General features: G+C 34.7%; 2 protein-coding genes across 2 annotated transcripts; both read right to left on the bottom strand.

Moving 5' to 3' along the window:
* Positions 182–3089, bottom strand: LOC105171320 (vicilin-like antimicrobial peptides 2-2). Its single transcript, XM_011092391.2, has 7 exons — positions 2593–3089; positions 2078–2506; positions 1764–1939; positions 1595–1675; positions 1235–1501; positions 634–937; positions 182–547 (listed from the first exon to the last, which is right to left on the bottom strand). The coding sequence occupies exons 1-7, from the start codon at positions 3026–3028 to the stop codon at positions 360–362; spliced, it is 1881 nt and encodes a 626-aa protein (XP_011090693.1). The 5' UTR covers positions 3029–3089; the 3' UTR covers positions 182–359.
* LOC105171319 (type IV inositol polyphosphate 5-phosphatase 7) lies at positions 9151–14432 on the bottom strand. Its single transcript, XM_011092390.2, has 13 exons — positions 13690–14432; positions 13499–13586; positions 12825–12893; positions 12517–12625; positions 12331–12435; positions 11452–12235; positions 11166–11359; positions 10807–10915; positions 10534–10682; positions 10122–10373; positions 9772–9842; positions 9551–9688; positions 9151–9462 (listed from the first exon to the last, which is right to left on the bottom strand). Exons 1-10 carry the CDS (start codon positions 13717–13719, stop codon positions 10151–10153), a joined length of 1860 nt encoding a protein of 619 aa, XP_011090692.1. The 5' UTR covers positions 13720–14432; the 3' UTR covers positions 9151–9462; positions 9551–9688; positions 9772–9842; positions 10122–10150.

Below are 18721 nucleotides of genomic sequence, written 5' to 3'. Positions count from 1 at the left end.
GAATCCCTCTTATATGTGCAACTATTAAGTTATTTGATGAAAATTCATTGAAAATTTCGAACCCCAATATCCCTTCGAATTTGCACATCTACTCAATAGCGTTTTTACATTACATCAAATTATATGTTAGAGAAATTGAATTTCCAGACCAAAACTAAAATCCTCCGGCCCCAAGCAACAATTAGAATAAAAATTGGTCCATTTTTCACAAGAAATATACAAAAGGTTTGAAACCCCATCACTTATTATAGTTAGCTAAGTACATATCGCCTCACCTTCTTATTTATTCACACAAACTCATCGCACAGCTACTCAAATTTACATCAGAAAAGACCAAAAGTCATCATCGTATCTTCGGATCAAAAGCCAACAAAGTCCAAAATCGAAGCCACATAGTGCTCTTTTCCCCTCTCCTCTCCCTGTCCGGGACCAGGCAGAAAATACGACTGTTCTTGCCTTCTGAATATCTCCTCTACCTCTCTTGCCGGCATCTTGAACGACAGCTCTTTTGCCTCTGACTCAACCTGGTTCCATATGTTGTCTTGTCCTGCATTATTACATCAAACAAATAGTTTACCTAATTAATTTTGTAAGTAAAACACGACTTCGTGAATACACCAGGTGTGAACGCACCGGCTAAGAAATATTTCTGATTGTAAGAACCCTTGATCCCGAAGCTCACTAGTTGCAAGTTCGAGTCTTGGGAGGCAATCATAGCGATAGGATGGCCGGCAGGGACGATGAATGCGTCGCCTATGGACAAACGGGCACTCACCCTTTGGTAGCGTACATCAGTTGTTTCTCCTTGCCTTTCTTTCCTCCCTTGTTTGCTTCGGGCTGAGCGATGAGGGCATGCCATTTCAAAGCGGCCATTCCCTCCTACCACCAACACCAACTTTGTGGACCTTGAGTTGTAGTAAGGTGCTACCATTCCACCCTTCATGTTCCGGACAAAAGAAAGTCAGTTTTAGTTGCTATATGTTCTGGGAAAAATAATAAACGCCCTATGATGTTTCATATATTACAAAAAAGTTTATCAAGTTTAAAAAATTACACCAGTACCCCCTATAATCATGTAATTTTAAAAAATTGAGCATCTATTTTAAAATTTCTTACACAAAAATCGGATTTGGTTTGACCAAATTCGGGTTCCAAGTTAGAATTTCTAAGAACTTTTCGGTAACTACGGCTCAACCTAAAGAATATAGTGAAAAGAGAGACTAATCATACATACTTTGTTGATGTTCATGAATCCAACTGAAACATCCAGGTCTTTTAGCTGCTGATAATCATTGGGAGAGGCCTCGAAGTACTGCCCGTATCTGTTGGAGAACAAGGGCCGTCCCTCCAACAGATTGAATGGGCCCCAAGACTCCTCTCTTCTTCCCCTGGAGGACTCTTCAGATTCTTGGCTCAACGCCCTGATCTGCTCTTTAGAAGCCCTGATTATTACACCCTTCTTCTGCTGTCCAAAAAGTCTCTTCAGCCTGTCACTTGGAACCTGGAATGACGAATCCAAGTAAGCCAGGAATTTTGATGACTTAAGCATGAAACAGAGGAAAACAATATTTCATCCGGAGATTTTCCTTCTTACATTGAAGGCAGCCTCAAGAATCTCATTGCTGAAGGTCCTGTAGAACGACTCTGGATTTTCTCCTCCCACACCAAAGTATTCCTAGATACATGTATATATATCATGATGTCCAGTCACTTCCTTAAACCATATTCAATTTAAAACGAGACGACATGATCCAGGTAGTTACCTTAAAGCGGCCTGGAGTATTTACAGGCTGCAACAACTTCAAAACATATAATTTTTCGTTGTCATCGCGGTTTACCAAGTACACGATTGACCCAGCAGGGACCCTCATTACATCTCCAAGCTTCACGTTATAGGATTTCCTTCGATTCTGCCACACGTAGCTTATCGTTCCTTTCCCTGTCACGAGATGCATAGTTCAAACATATATATATACCCCTCAAAAAACCCCTTAGTTCAAGAATACTGAATTCCCATTATAATATCTGTAAGTATATATGTATATGTACATGTGTATATATGATGTAAAGAACTCACCGCCGGCGACGACAAGGACTGATTCAGCGTCAAAGTGGTGAGGAAGCACGAATGTATTGGGATTCGCCTCCAGAACCGCTAACCGATAATTGTCGACGCCCTGGAGGAGCTCAGACTTCTTGGAAAACCTCTCGAGGACTTTGACGTTCCCCTCTTCAGTTCTGTACTTAGAATCAAACCTCTGTGACTCGAAGAAGTATGGATTCTTGCCTTCTTGTTCCTCTTCTTCTTCCCTTTCTTTTCTGGGATTCGTCGAACCTCCTCCTCCGCCCTGCTCGCGCCCTTGTTCTCTTTTCTGCCTTTCATACTCCCATTGACATTTCTGCTGGCAATACTGCCTTTGCTCTCCACGTTCTTCTCTCGCGCATCTGCTTTGGCACTGTTTGTATTGCTGTTCGGGATCACGGCGGTGATGATTTTCTATTGTACCTGTTTGCAATACTTACGATCATATATGATTACAACCGTGCAAAATATTTCAGAATTAATTAACAAAACAATCAAATTCTATGGACCTTCACCGCCGCCACGTTTTTCCCTTTGCTGCTGCTGCTCGTACTGACGTTCACAGATTCTTCTGCACTGATCAAACTGCTGCCTCGACCCCTCAGTCTTGCCACACTGACTCAGGCACTGCTCATACACCTTCCTGGGCTCGTCTATCTTCGGCACAACCGTCTCCTCACCGCGGCGGCCGCCTCTCTCCTCTCGCTCCTCTCTCTTTCTCTCCTGATACTCCCGCACGCATCTTTTCTCACACTGGCTTAATTCATGCTCGTTCTCTCGTCGCTTTTCGCAGCTGACAAAGCACTTAAACAGCCCTTCTTCAGCTGATTCCTCCTCTCCTTCTTGCAGCTGGGGGTTTGTGTAGCAGTGGGAGGGAAGGAGAAGAAGAGAAAGAGTCAAGAGAAGAAGTAAAGAGAGTCTGGTGTTGAGGTTGATCATAGCCATTGTTGATGCCAAGAACAAGAAGTTTGTGATGATGGAGATATATTGGAATGGAAAGAAATGGTGATGATTTATAGATTGGGGATTTGAGAGTAGTGTGGTGGATGATCATGGTGGGGTTTAATGAATTTCGGCATGCATGGTTGACAAGTGTATAACGAAAGAGGAATATATGCATGCATGGCATTGTTGTGATTTTAGACAAAAATTTAATTAAATCGCTCTAAAAGTTTATATTTGTTGGTAATTTAATATTAATTCAATTAAAATCACCATATGTCTAATTAGTTATTTTCTTTTATTAGTCATAGATTTGAGCATTGTGACCAATTGATTTCAAATATTATGTAACTTTTGTCATAATTAATCTACTTGTTAATTTATTTCATTGCGAAGTTGGATAATGGATTAAGGGATTATATAGTTTGGTTTATCAATATTATTATTTTTATTTGATTATAATTCAAATAATAAAACTCCACCCTCAATTTTCAAAAGACAGTGCAAAAAAAAAAATTATATTTTGTTAATAGAAAGATAATTTAAAATTTTCTTTTTATAAATGTTTATTTCCGCATTTTACAGAGTAATAAATTACGTTTAACTCCACATATAAAGTGAAATAGAACATTCGACAAGAATCGCGACAAAAGATCCAATTCGACTGCAAACAATCCTATGCTACAAAGGGATAAGTACGACTTCGGTAGTAGGTAGACGACAAGGTTGTGTAGCTGGGACGTGGAAATATGGAGCCGAATGGATAAGAACTCCTCACCCCTGCTTAATTCAATCATTTTCATTTTTGTCTAAATTTACTATTTTTGGTTACAACTTTTGTTTTGAGCTATGCACAAAACTAACGTGGACGGGTCCTGTTCAATTTGCGAATATTTATGATTTTAAAATTATGAGTTTCGAATTTTAACAATATTTAGGATATTATTTCAAGTTTATAATAAATATTATTTGTTTTGATAATATATTGAGTTGATATTTGTAGATAATTATTACAATTATTCACGATTGGTGGATGTAAATTTTTAATATTAATAATTATAATTTAATTAAAAAAACTACTACTTCATCATTTTTATTTAAAAATAATAATAATGATAATGTGAAGAATATAGAAAAGCAACCCAATACAGCAGTACGACCACACTCAATTTTTACTTTTTGTGGAGAGAAAACAAACCTTTCCCCTACCATTATATTATTCAATTCGGAGAAAGAAAATTCACGATACGACATGAACAATCAAAATTTGAATTAATTATTCGTAACTATTATAAATATATATATATATATATATGTATTTCTGCATGCTTTATACATATATCAAGTATGATATGAACAAATTTTCTTTTCCCCTTCTTATATACATAATCAACACAATTATGTATAACTCAAAATTTGAATTCAATACTGAGACTCTCATATATAGTTCAAATCATTGGGTCGTGGGTTGTCCCATACTAGGACGTGAACACTGATTGACAGATTACAGTTCCATACAATCATTAATTATTAATTTGTGGGAATCATTACATTGTAAGTGAGTCGACTTCATCCATGATTAATGACGCATATAGGGGCATCCTCGTCGTATGATTTAAGGACACGTCCTGTTCCATGAAAACACTTGTCACTGTGCATGCACTTGTACGGTGGTTCATCATTCAAAGGAAGAAAATAATTATAATAAATTGTAATTTGTGGCATATTTAGTATAGGTGCAGCTTTTATATGTATTATTTAAAATAAAATATTTATTATTTAATAAAGTATATATAAAATAAAAAATTTATATTAAATTTATAATTAAATATTAAAAGTAATATACTGAAGACACTAATTCAACCCTTTTGAATTATATATAACATAGATAATAATAATAAGACCACATCGAATAATTAGAACTATGCATGATGACGCCACGACAAACCAATTTTCCAAACTAAATAGAAAAATAAATATTTTTTTATTATTTAAAAATTAATATATACATTCTAAAATTACTAACTATCTAATAAATACTCCTTTTTTATATTGTATGTGAGAACTATTTGTTAGATAATTATTAATTTTATAAAATATTATAATTATTCAAATAACAAAAAATATATATATAAATAACAAATTTCAAAAGAATGTTTTACAATTTACCCATCATTTAATTATACTCTCAGTTCCGCGTCTCAATTCAACCAAAATTGTATGAATATTTTGGAATATAATAATTATTATATTTGAAGTTTTTCTTTTGGTTATTTCAAAATTAGTCTAAAAATAAATTCTCTTGCTATTAAATATATTCTTTTATTCTTAGAAATTAGTGTCGGTCACAATCTTATCAATTTTGTTTCTAATATTTTAAGTTTGGTCAGATTTCAACGACATCTATTGAGATTTGACATGAGTATAAATATCTTCTTGTTGTTTGAAAATTATCAATACCCCCTAATTTTAATGGTTCGTCTAACAATTAGCCCAATTCATTAGGTTTTCATCTATTTTTTGTGTTAAACTGACCAAAATATTCTTACGAATTAAAAATTACAATTTTATTTATTTTTTAAAATTTTAAATTTTTTTATGAACTAAGTAGATAGTTTTTTAAAAAAATTCATCTACCCGTTCGATTTTTATAAATATTTAAAAAATAATAAAGAAATACAAGAAGAGCAAAGTTGATAATTCTACCTTCATTCAAAAATTATATAATTTTATTAAATATTAAAAATATTTATAATTTTTCAAACAATTAGGGTGTATTTATAATTATAATAAATCTCAAAAAGAGACAGTTGTATTTATCATTTTAATTTTGCATAAATGAGGCCGAACATCATAGATATTGAATATTTAAATTGGATTTGGGCCGAAAGCAAATGGTACATTTATACTCTGAAACTTTAGGCATTTGGGCCGGCCCTTCTGGACTGGGCCGCCATTTGATCTCCGAGAAGAATATAGCTGCTCCATTCTACAATAATAATTAATTTTTAAATTCTTTTTATATAGAATTATCTGAAATATTTTAAAATGTTTTTTCCAAATTCAAATTATTCCACGTAACCTTACAGCTTCAATGAAGTATAATTATAAATTAACAAAACTCCAATAATTAATTTATGCATTGAAAACGTCTCATTTGCCAGAAAATGTATTGATAATTATGATATCTTGACAAAAAGTTATAATAAATTCAGATAAATTTTAGAGGAGATATTTATAATTATACATGGAATATTAGTGCATTGCAACATGGTACTTTGGTATAAATTTTGGAGGGGACAAACGGTGTTGATGGTCCTACAAAAGCTGGTCTTGATTGTATCAGAAGAAAAGCAATTCTTGACCTCCCAACATGCCCTGAAACCATCCACAGATAAACAGTCCTAATGATCATGGAAAGTAGTGATCCAACATGGGTGGATATCCCCAAATTATGCACATTTTTTTCTTTCAGCAGAATATATACAACTGCTTAAAATAAGCGATTATCAGCTTATTATTGAAAATAAATTAAAAATAGTGCTTTTTATTTTTAATTTTTATTTTGAACTGTTTAAATTAAAAGTCATAAACATCTTCTACCCATAAGTATTAATTTGTTTTCCCAAATGTTTCAACTTCAATATTTTGTCACTTTGAAATTTTGTTTTCAAACATTATGACTATTTTTACAATATATTTTCACCAAAAGGCACTTTATTCTGCAAAGAAGGTAGAGACATGCAAGGAGTGGTGTGAGTTAAAGAGAAAGATGAAGAGGGTGTCCAAATAAATAATGGTCTGGAAATATCTGCAAAATTGTCTTTTATTTTTTCTGTCTAATTGAGTTATGCTGTCTGACTATTGCAGAGAAAATAGAATGTAAGGAGGGGGGGATTGTCATAATTAATCGGTGGCAATGGGCATCAAACTTTTCAGTGTGAGTGTGGGTGTGGCATTAGCAGCAAAAAGAAAGCTGCATCTGCTTATCATCATCATTACCTCCCACTCTAAAACCTTTCATCCTCAATTAATTAAATTTTTTTCCGATTTTCCTTTGATTTTTTTAATACTAACTATCCCATAAAATAAGTAATAATTTTTCCTTTTTAAAATATATTATAAATAAAAAAAAAATATATAAATCAACCCAATCATACTTTAAAAAGTTAAAAAAAAAATCAACTTAAGGTCAACAAATATAGTGATGTAACAAATTGCAGTTTGAGAGTCAAAAGTGTATTTTTCTTTATTAATATACTAGCCGTTGTGGCACGCCGAATTTACATATATATAATAAACAATATTTCATACTTTAACATATATTATATAAGAATAAAATATATAAGTCAATACATTATATTAAAAAATAAAAAGAAAAAAAAAACTAATTTATCAGTTAACGTAAAATTTTTAAAGTTGAATAAGTTAGTTATCTTATCAGTTTATGGACATTTTTGGCTCTACAAAAATTAATTCGGTGATGTTATTAACCAATATTTATGAATGTGTAAGACCTTTATATATATATATATAGTATAGATAAATACACATATATGTGGGTGGGTGGGTGTGAGAGATTCATTTTTCTCGATTATTTTTAATCTCTCTCAAAAAGAAAAAAAAAAACAGTAAAGCAGAAAGTTTTGTCATAAGGGTCAGTAATTATTTAAAATTGAAACATTTGAAGGATATTTGTTCCTTTATCATTTGAAAGGTGGAATCATTCGAATTTCGATTACATGCATGCTTCTAATTTTTTAAAGAATGGGTTTAAATAAATTAAAATCTCGACATATTTTATATATTACTGCAGCAGTTACATTGAAGCATAAATGCCCTTTCAAACTTACATCAAAATTCAAAATTTTGAAAAATAAAAGCTAGATATCAAACAAGTTTTGAATGCATAATTCCCCATTAATGGCGGACAATTTTTTTTGTTTAATATAGAACAAGAGTAAGAAAATTTGATTCGTGTAATTTCTCAAATTTAATTTTTTATTTAAAGATACATAAGAGATATTTAAAAATTATGCAAACTATACATTACATGAAAAATTATGCACAGAAATCGAGCATGCGGCGATATAATATAATTCACAATTTATTTTTACGGATTTATGAGGAAGATTATTAGCGTGACAGTACGTAGTTGACCATGCGCCTGGCTTTATTCCTCCGATGGTGCAGTAGGGTGATGCTGCCCCTCAAAGTGGTGCAGAAGCTTGTCAACATGACAGCCCACTCGGGTGGGCGTGGGACTAAAAGCACCTAACCCCCACCCCCTACCCTACATGCGTTGAAGACGACCCTTAATTAGTTCACAGTTGACACTAACACAAGCAACCATAATTTTACCATTAGCTCCTCATCTTACAATGATGGGAAGAATCCTAAAATTCTATGGTCTAGTGTACGTTTCTAGTGCATCTGCCTATTAACAATCTTCAGTTGCCTAGACTGCTTTAGACAACATTGTTACATTATGCACTCGAAAGGCGAACATCAACCTCTCTATTGAAGGATCTTACAAGCTCATGAAAAATGTTATAAAATTACTTTAACCCCTTTAACTAAATTCGAACGGCCTCAAAATTCGTGCAATTATGACCATCAGCGTACTGTGGGACCCACATGAATGCCACATAAATGATTATGATTGTCCTGAAAACTCATAAAAATGGCCCATAGTGATGGAAAGAAAAAGACAACGAAATTACGGATCTATCATCACAAGATTAAGGACAACCACACGAGAATTGAGGGACTCAATCGAGATCTCATACTCGTTACCATAGGTATAACAGTTACGATATTTCACTCGGATGAGTTCTATCGTAATCAGACTACTTTGTTTGAGGAGAACTGACATCTTTGTCTCAACTCGATTTATTACAATCACTACTAGGGTCATACCCTGTTCGGATCTCAGCTGCATGTTGCTACATTGTGAAGTGATCATAGAATACTTGGCAATAGCATCTCCCCAGAAGAAAAACACATCAACACTCACAATACATCTGCAAAACCTGTCTTTTACTTTTTGTAGGTTGTAGTGAGGGGAGTAGCTTTGTCTTTTAATTTTTCAGAAGAGGAAAGAATAAAGCAGACAAAGAGCATGATGGTGAGGCAACCAAGAAAACAACTTTTCAGCAAAATCATTGGGCTACAAACAAAGTGGGAGGGCCTCTTACAGCAACATTCAGTACTATATTTCTCCTATCACGTTAGCAATGAGTGTTACATCACATTCTCACTTCTCTTCATTTAAAACAGAAAGGTAAGAAAAGGGGTATCATTATTTTCACCATATCTCTAATTCTCTTCTTGTCAAGAATCTCTGTCCTAACAAATAAAGAATCTTCAGGGTTGAAATTTGAAAAGGAAAACAAACAGGAGCCTTGTGTTCCCACTTCTGTGGCTTTAATTTCATCCTGCAAGACAGCGTTTGATCGTTAGCTCGGAAGCGAACTCCTCCGTCTGAAAGAATAAAAAGCAAGTAACGGGCGATAAACACGATACCTCATTGTAGGAATTTGCCAATCTTGAAGTTGAATTAGACTCCAAAACAAAATGCAATCAGTTAGGAGGAAATAGGGGTCAGAGGTAATCAAGCCACGTTGTGTGAAGTTAGCAGGTTGAAATTGTAAGTATCTACATCTGGTCAAGATATGAGGAAGAAAAAATTAGACAAAGATCAGAAGTGCACAGCAGTATGTAGAAAGTGAAGAGAAAGGACTCACCTTTCTCGGGTAATGGGCAAAGAGACGTCCCCATCGTTCTTCAGATTGAGTTTCTTGAAAGAGATTATCGCCTGCATATGGGGACCAAAAATGCATAAGAGAAGTGAATAAGAAAGCTTAAAAAATGCGAAACAAAACAAAGGGATCAAACAACTTAGTGCAAAATCAACAATATCCATATGGAAAATAAAATATTGGAAATTATGCATATTGCGATTGTAAATGTGGTCTAGATGCATTTTGCTGTTTAAGTTATGGTGAGGAGGAATAAGACTTTTATCGTGTCAAACCTGCATATGGATGATAATGTTACTATGATACTTAATTGCGAGGGTGGAGAGAGGGCATACCCATATCAGAATCGTCGGTGTTACATTCCTTAGAAAAAGCAGAGTTCTGTATAGGCATGCGAGTAAGGCAACAGCTCTTCTACTTCAATTCTTGAGCTTGAGCAACTCATGCTTTTTCTCAAACGGTTGGGGACTGACTCTATTTCCGCCCAAAACACACTGGAAACTGGTCTATGATCTGAAAACCGTGATTCGCCGCGGACATATGATAATTGCTGGAGGCCACTTCCATACCATAAAATTCGGTCACACCTTCAGATATTAAGTACCCCCATCAGCACTTTGTTCAGCAACAGATGCAATGCATCCAAGCCAAATTATACAGTTCTCCATGCATTTAACTTGTATTATTTTCAGTAAAAAGTGGATGCAGGAACCTAGAGAAGAACAAAGTCATGCTAGGTGTACTTACCATGCAGGTGTTCTTCGTTTCTCTTTTGGGTGCATATCATCACCAGCATATCTGTCTGAATTATGTGAATATTTATATGTAGGTGGGAAATATATCTTCCCTTCTTTCCACCCATCAAAAACTCGACCTCGTCTCTGCTCTATCCTCAGCTGCCAAGGGAAAGAAAAGATTGTTCAGTCGAACGAGTATTAGCTAGTGAACAAAGAAGATCAGGCCAAATAGTTTCCAATGAGCTGAACAAATTGCTCATTGGTGAGAGAATCAATGCCTTACTTGGTCCTTCTCTAGTAGAGCTCTCCAGTTTTGCATTTCAATAAGTGCTTTGGCAGACCGGTATGGCAGCGCTATTCGATAGTTCAGATCGCCAAGCCAGATAATTCGACTGCATCCAAATTTTGATCATCAGTAAACAGCAAATTAAGAAAAAGAAGATCAATTCTTGAAACATTATTGTTCCATTTTAACTAGCATAAAGACACCAAACAACCACATGTCATGTACATTTGATTAAAAAATAATGCCATGAAACATTATTGTTCTATTCATCATTTGACTTTCTTCTTTCTCCTAATTAGGAGTTGAATTAGGGGAACAAGGTGATAGAACGAGAACAGAAAGCAAGCGAATCTTACTCATGTTGAAGGATTGTCTCAGGGGATTTCTCGTCATGGATGCCATTAACTCGTGGGAATCTAGTTTTCCTTAGGATCTCCATGAAATCAGCATTTCTGCGTAGTTCATCACCTTCTTTCTGACCAGATGTCAGGTGACTGCACACAAAGCAAAGGCTGGTCTGATGCAATAACATGCTTATTGAAATGGATCCCTGCAATAAAAGGTGGTCACGCCTCTTAGTTAATTATTGCAAAAACCACACAACGACTAGCAAAGACAACTGTTATTAATGTAAATGACTACCTTATTACCAAGGTAGCCCATCAATCCTCTGCCAACACAGGAAACCTTTATGTTCCTAACATGTTCCGTCAACTCACTTCGGACCCAAACAGTGAGAAAGATGCCAACCATTTGCTTACTAGCAACTAAAGAGTATCTCGAGCGTCCAGGCATAGCACATGCATCTTCTGCCGGTGCATATGCACTGTAGGACATTGGAGAATATAAAACTGTACTGGGTGAATCACCAGGGAGATAATCTTCATCCGAACCTAATCGTGAAAAATCGCTTGCTCTCTGACCCCAAGAGTAGTCACTTGGCCGCCGACTAGAGGAATAGTCGCTTGCCCGGGGACCAGAAGAGTAGTCACTTGGACGGCGACCAGAAGAATAATCACTTGGCCTCTGACTGGAGGAACAGTCACTTGGCCTGTAACCCCATCGCATATTTGGGTCAAAATCACTAGGCCTATGACCAAAAATTACCCGGTCACATACGCTGAATCTCCTCTCAAGGCGAGGTTGTTGGGCTGAAATGTCATTCTCCATTCTCCAGCATTGTGGCGTCTGGAACGATCGACGAGGTAAGAAGGTCGAGGCTTTGTGCCTGGTTGATCCCTCAAAATCAGCATTCCACTCAGCAATGGGATCAGGAACAGGTGATGGTGTATATCGGCCACTGCCCCCACTAGTGCCAGGAGCATTGTTTAACGTTCTCTTTATCAGAGCAAGCCACTTCTTGGCAGGACCATTGTCCTCAGCTCCCAGAATATTACCAGCATTCAAAGGAACTATTTCTTGAAACCTATGTTTCGAGATGGGAAAAAGAAAAGTTAGCTATAAAAGAATAGGCAAGGTTGGATAATATCCAGTCCCTTGAATCATAAATCAAGATCGTACCCGAGCACATATATGTCAGCAGGAGGAGCAGAATGTAGCCAATCATCTAAATTCATATTGCTTGGTGGTGATTTTCCTCCCACATTCCATGTTGATACAAAAACACTACTCAAAAGATCAGAGGAGTTAATAACTTCAAGAAAGAGCTAAAGCCTAGAAAATGGAAACATCTACCAAGGAACAAACCTGTAGTTCTGCACATTTATAATCTGAGGGTGGTCAAGATAACCTCTCCCCCTCCTCGAACGGGAGCGTGAACGGGAAAAGGATCTCTCTATGTTCTTGGTTGATTTTTCTGAAAAATCAAGTCAATAATCTCTTCAAAATCCTTGTCATCAACACGGAGGAAGGTGCAATATTTTCACACATTTATGAATCGACATGTTATTATTAACAGAGTAACATGTCTAACGCCCTAAAAATTTTATCGGAGTTTCATGGATGATTGAAACGTTGCAAGTGTAGACTCGGAGTAGAAATATGATGCTACTAACCAGTTTTACTCTTCTTGACTGTGGATGGTTCCCTCTCAGGAAAGCTGTTCCTCCATTCCACATCACCACCTAAGGAGAAAATAGATACTTTTTGAACTTCAATTCTCAAAATTAAACAGTAAGCAATCGCAAATCAATTTGTATTCTGCTATTTTAAAAACAGAACAATTGAACAGAATCCCCTGTAGTTGACAGTATTTCTTCAAAGGCAGATTAAACAGAAACAATAGATATTCCCGTAGCAGAGCCCTTCTCAACATAGAGAAATATATTCAAATTAGCATTGCTGAGGTAAGAAATAATTCATTAAAATTCAATACAAAAAGGAGCTATTTGATTGTTTGTGAAGTAAGACAAACACGTGAAAGACAAAACAGGATCATTGGAAACTCGGCCAAATTGTTTCTTTTCATTTGGATTTCTGAGCAGCCAATTAATGATATTTATATTATTATAAGGTAGTAAAGGCAGAAGTAAGACAAAATGAGGAGAAGAAGAACACAGAGCTACAAAAACCAGAAATAGGAAAACGAAATTAACAAAAAAATTCAAAGTGCAACCCATTTCAATAACAAGAAATCTGACAAAAAAATCTCAATAAAGTAATCAAGAACTCCAAAATATTGTAAACCCATTGGAAAATTGGACACACTTACTCAAGATTGAATACTCACCTCCGTAAACAGCTTCATCAGCTTGAAATTCATCACTTTTGCACTTGATATTGAACCATCTTCTAATCAATTTCTTGGACCAGGAGAGCTTCACATAACACCAAAAGAAGAGAAAAACTCATCTCAGCAAAAAGTAAACGGAAATTTACATTTTTCCCAGAAAGAAAAACAAGACGGGGGCAAATAGAAACCTTGCTTTTCTTGGAATTTTCATCTTTCATTGTTCCAGAATCCTCACTACTTCTTCATATGGTAATCTGTATACCCTTCGCCTCCCACCCCCCTTGTCCAAAAGAAATTTGATCTTTGCTCAAATCAACTCAAGAAGAAATCGTGGAAAGGAGATACTCCAATAATACAAGCCCTTTAAAGTTCACTACTGTTCTCTGCCTTCAATTGTTTCCAGAACCAACTCTCATGCAAAAAGTGAAAAAACTGAAATGGGCTTCCTCAGGTTTCATAAAATCTTCAGTTTTCCAGCATTCTAGTTCCTGGGCATCTCACCATGAATCTCACATCAAAATTCAATCTTTTTTTCGTGAATTACCTCTGTAATGCTCACACAACTAGTGTACACACACAACACACACTGAATGCGACTACAGCAGAGAGAGGAGAGAGTAGAAGCCCGACTTCAGAACCCCAAATGCGAATGAGCAATACAAAAATGAGACAAGACCAACTTAAGAACAAGACAATGCAATTATGAGAGAGAGAGAGGGAGGGGAAGAGAGAGAGAGTCTCAACTCTCAAGGGGGCCTTTTCCTTTTTCTTTAATTTTTTTTTTTCCTTTCCCCCTTTTTCTTGAAACACAGCCTCGTTCTCAGTAGCAAAATATAAGTAACAGCAAAGCATCGAATTTGAATAGAATAAAGTGCAGGGGCAGCCATAACATAACAGGCACTCTTTCTATCTCACTCACGCACACACCCACATTGGTGTGTGCGTGCTGCTTTCCCTTTTCAACCCAAACCCCAAGGCCGGCCCAGCATGATTGATGGGGCAACTTGGGCACGTCGTTTTGCTAGCCTTCAAAGCCTAAAACGACCTGGTTAGTTGCCCGTGTACCTGCCCTCACCGGTCAGCAAAAGTGTCAAGAGAGTGAGATTTGGTAAAAAAGAGTAAATACAAATTTGTTTCCCCTTTGGCATTCGGTCTTGCCATCAAAGTTAAAGCAGATAAAGAGAAAGTTTAGTCCGTAGCAGCAATAGTAGCATTGCTGTATTTCATTTTTTCTTTCTTGTGTTATGTGTGATTCTTTTAAGGTTTTTTTAATGTTGCTCTTCTAAAGATACATTGTTTCTTCTTTTCTTGGGCTCTGGATTTTGTTGTCCCCAACTGCAAGAATTTAGGAGTGGTGGTCTAAGGTATTGTCAATTGTTTGTGAATAAAGCATTCCCCTTCTCTTACAACTACAAGGGCTGTCTTGGGCGTTTGTGGTCTTATTAGAATCTTCAATAGTATCATCATTTGTCCAATGCACATATGTAATCATATTATTACCCACCACAGAGAATTGTTTGGACTATGTCTTATCAGTTTTTACATTTATATATATATATGTATATAGTATTTAGTGGAAAAGGAAGATGATGGAGCGAATATGACCCGGAGGTGGGCTTGGAAGCAACCATCTTCCGAAGAAAGCCTAATAGCTCATTGGTTTAGCTCCATGAAAATGTACCTGGGCTCAAGTGATTCCTCGACGCAACGGGATCTTGAAAGTTGTTTTATTTTAACTTGTCTCGATGATTTTGACATTGATGTGGAGTTGATTTTAATAATCATCTCCTTCAATTATCATGTATCAAGTTGTAAATGTGCAAATTCTCAAAATTCTATATTAACAAAATATAATGAGTGAAATACTATGTAAACCTCAATTATAGTCGGGACGATAGATACCTAAAAGATTAGGACTAGGGTATTTAAAAGAAAAGTCAAATAAATACAACTTTGATGGGGATATGTTAATCTGATGGTAAAAGGGCCAAAATACCCCTACCCCCTCCCCAATAAGGCAATATATCCATGTAAGTGAAGATCCGCGCACTTTTTATCCGGATTGAATCGCACTCGGACCAGATCGACCCAATACAAGGATTCAGAGCCAAGATCATTGGATCACTATGTATTGGAGATCTCGAGATCATGATGAGTGAAATCAATTTACGAGCATTTGACCCTATAAATACTTCGCAATCATATTGGGATGGGGTACTGCAAATTTACAAATTGACTTAAATACTGGTGGGCTTTGAGGGCCACTCATCTTTTTTGTTCTCAAGTTTCTAAAACACTCGATTAGAACCAATTGATATGCGATCTAAATCACCAATCGAATCAAATTTAAAGGGGTCGAACTATGGGAAAAAAAAAATCTATACGTTACTAGAATTCACTTTAAAAATCAATCAGCTTTGCCAACTACCTATTAGTACTTCATCTTAAATATACAGACAAACAGCACATGTAAAATTCGATGAAACAACTACTTTTCCTTGTAGATGAAAAATATGAAACATCTAGTTAACAGATGCGCAAACATTAACTTCATTAGTAATTGTAGAATGTCGAAAAGCAACTATATTGGTTGGGAGGGATGTAGGGAATGTTTATGAAGAATTTGAGGCTCAAAATGGGTTTGTGCCATATAGACAGAAGAAGATGTCTGAATTTAGGGGGTTGTGGTCCTTTTCTTTACAATGCATAAGTTGCTATATAGCACAAGCTGACAATTATGTGGGGTTCTAACTGCCTTACCATTGACTGACCAATATTTTGGGTTTGGGTTTTTCTTACCAAGAATTTTAGTTTTTTTTACAAAATAAATTTATATTAAATAAGACAAATACTTACTCGTTATAATTTATAATGAGTTAGACAAAGATTCAACTGTATAGTAGAACTCAAAACTCACAATATCTTAACATTAACAACTGTACTAATGATCTCAAATATGCATGTTACAATGAAGGCTTTTTAGCTAGGGTTTCTTGGTATTTTTCATTTTCTTTTTCCTCCTAAGTTGAGGTTTCTATTTTAGGGTTGGTGGCTTTTGCCCAAACAGAATATTCTAACATAATAATAATAAAATATGATTTATTATAAGGCTTATTCTATTATTATTTTTTTCTTAAAATAATACATAATTAACCCCAAATTTCCCATGGTCAAAATGCAAAAATCCATACTAGGTTATTGTGCCGTGCCGGCGGCCGCTCCGCCTGCCGCCACCCGTCTCTCGGATTACATGCAACCATCCGCTCATCCCACGGCTCAATATTTAAAAACCATGCTCAACTAGAAAAGCATCAAAAGCCCAAAAATAAGGTTAAAAAGAAATTCAAGAAACAAACACTTAGTACTAAATATTAGCTTTTACATTATAATAAAATCTTGGTTGACTAATCCTCAAAACCCCTCATTTACATTCAAAACACACAAATAAATAAATAAATAAATAAATAAAAATTAATTAAAATTGTTTCCGTACATATCTTGTGAGTATATCATCTCCATCTATTCTAAATTAATATTACATATTCTCGTATTACATTTCACATATTCATGTATTACATTACATGTATAAAATTCATATACTTTATACATTTGGAAAAGTATTTTAGGCATATTATAGCACATATGTATTTATATAAATATTGCGATACAAATTTATGGTAAAAGATCGAATTATTCACTATAAAAAATATAATATTAGTGACAAAATATTAAGTAACAATTCTTAAATTATCTAAAAAATATTGATTGAGTGGCAACGATTTCGATCCTGTCATAATATAGTTATGAGTGACAAAAATTGTGTATAACGTTGTCACTATAGAGAATCAATGACATATCTATAATGACAATATAAATAAGTGACAATAAGTGATTATTATCACTAGGTTTTCACTATACCCGTGTCACTATAGTGACAATTTAATACACAATATATTATCACTAATTCTTGCTAATTATATTTTTTATAAAATAATTTTCATCATTAAAATTTTAAAATTTAGATTGTGACAAAATAAAAATTTCTTATTATTAAATATATATAATTAATGACAATATTAAAATTATTCATTTTTTTCCTTAATTTTTAATTTTCTTGTAGGGTTTTGGGTCATCATGAACAACGTTGATGATTGTGTAGGGGCCAAGACAATCAATTAATGATGGGATTATGCAGGCATAATTAATTAATTAGAAGTACAGTAATTAGGTGACGGCGGAAGTGCTTAATTAGGTCCCATGAACCTCAGCCATGAACGAATAGAAATGGTAATAATCTTGAGAAAACCCCTCCACTAACCATAATAAGTGAAGCATCCACTACTCATTTTGGGACCCAAATTAAAAACTTTGTGATCATTAAGGTATATATATTCATAAAATTAAAGCCATCTATACATAAGGGCGTGCCCTGTCCTCTCCACTGTCCTGTCCTCCTCCTCATATTTCCATTTTCTTGGGTGGATGCATCACCTCATCTCAAATTAAACCCCTTATGTCCCATAATGTTATAATAAGTTCTCTTTTTTTTTGTCTTTTAATATATTCAAGAATACAAAAATATTTTATAAAATTTAATTTTACATGCTATGTGTAATTATATATTACCGGCATCTTTTATTTTTGTGAAAATTGTATGTCTTCCTTATACATGCGTGGTTTTTTTTTTTTCTGCTACAATAAAATGAAGTAACTAACAGAAAATATAGGGGATTTTTTATTTGAAAATTCATATGTTAATTAGTTAAAATGTTGAGTGATTATGGAATTACATAATGCATGTTCCAACTATGTTCTTACATTTATTTAGTTAAACGTTGCATGATCTCGCAATCTACCTTTTTTTCTAAGTTGATAGATGAGTCATGATCATACGAACTCTGTCTCACCAAAATATTGCCATATCATATGCTCAATTCTTGGTGTCATAATTCAATTTAATAATTCCACACACCACTACATATATATACAATTTATAATGATTATTTCGATTAAATCAATTAACTCTTATATATATATATATATCAGCAAACTGAATCTATAATTTTTAAAAATAAAAAATTATAAAACAACTTACATACTGAATTTATTTTAAAATTTTAACAAACTCCGAACTCAAAACAATCGGTATTTACTTTTTCTCTCCCACTCTGCCGAAAAAAGAGAAAAAAAAAAAAAAAAAAAAGAGGGGTCTTTTTCTTT

This window comes from Sesamum indicum, linkage group LG10, assembly GCF_000512975.1.
Source record: "Sesamum indicum cultivar Zhongzhi No. 13 linkage group LG10, S_indicum_v1.0, whole genome shotgun sequence".
NCBI classification, from domain to species: Eukaryota; Viridiplantae; Streptophyta; class Magnoliopsida; order Lamiales; family Pedaliaceae; genus Sesamum; species Sesamum indicum.
The sequence above is the reverse complement of the archived record's forward strand: the minus strand, read 5'-3'. Positions and strand labels throughout refer to the sequence as shown.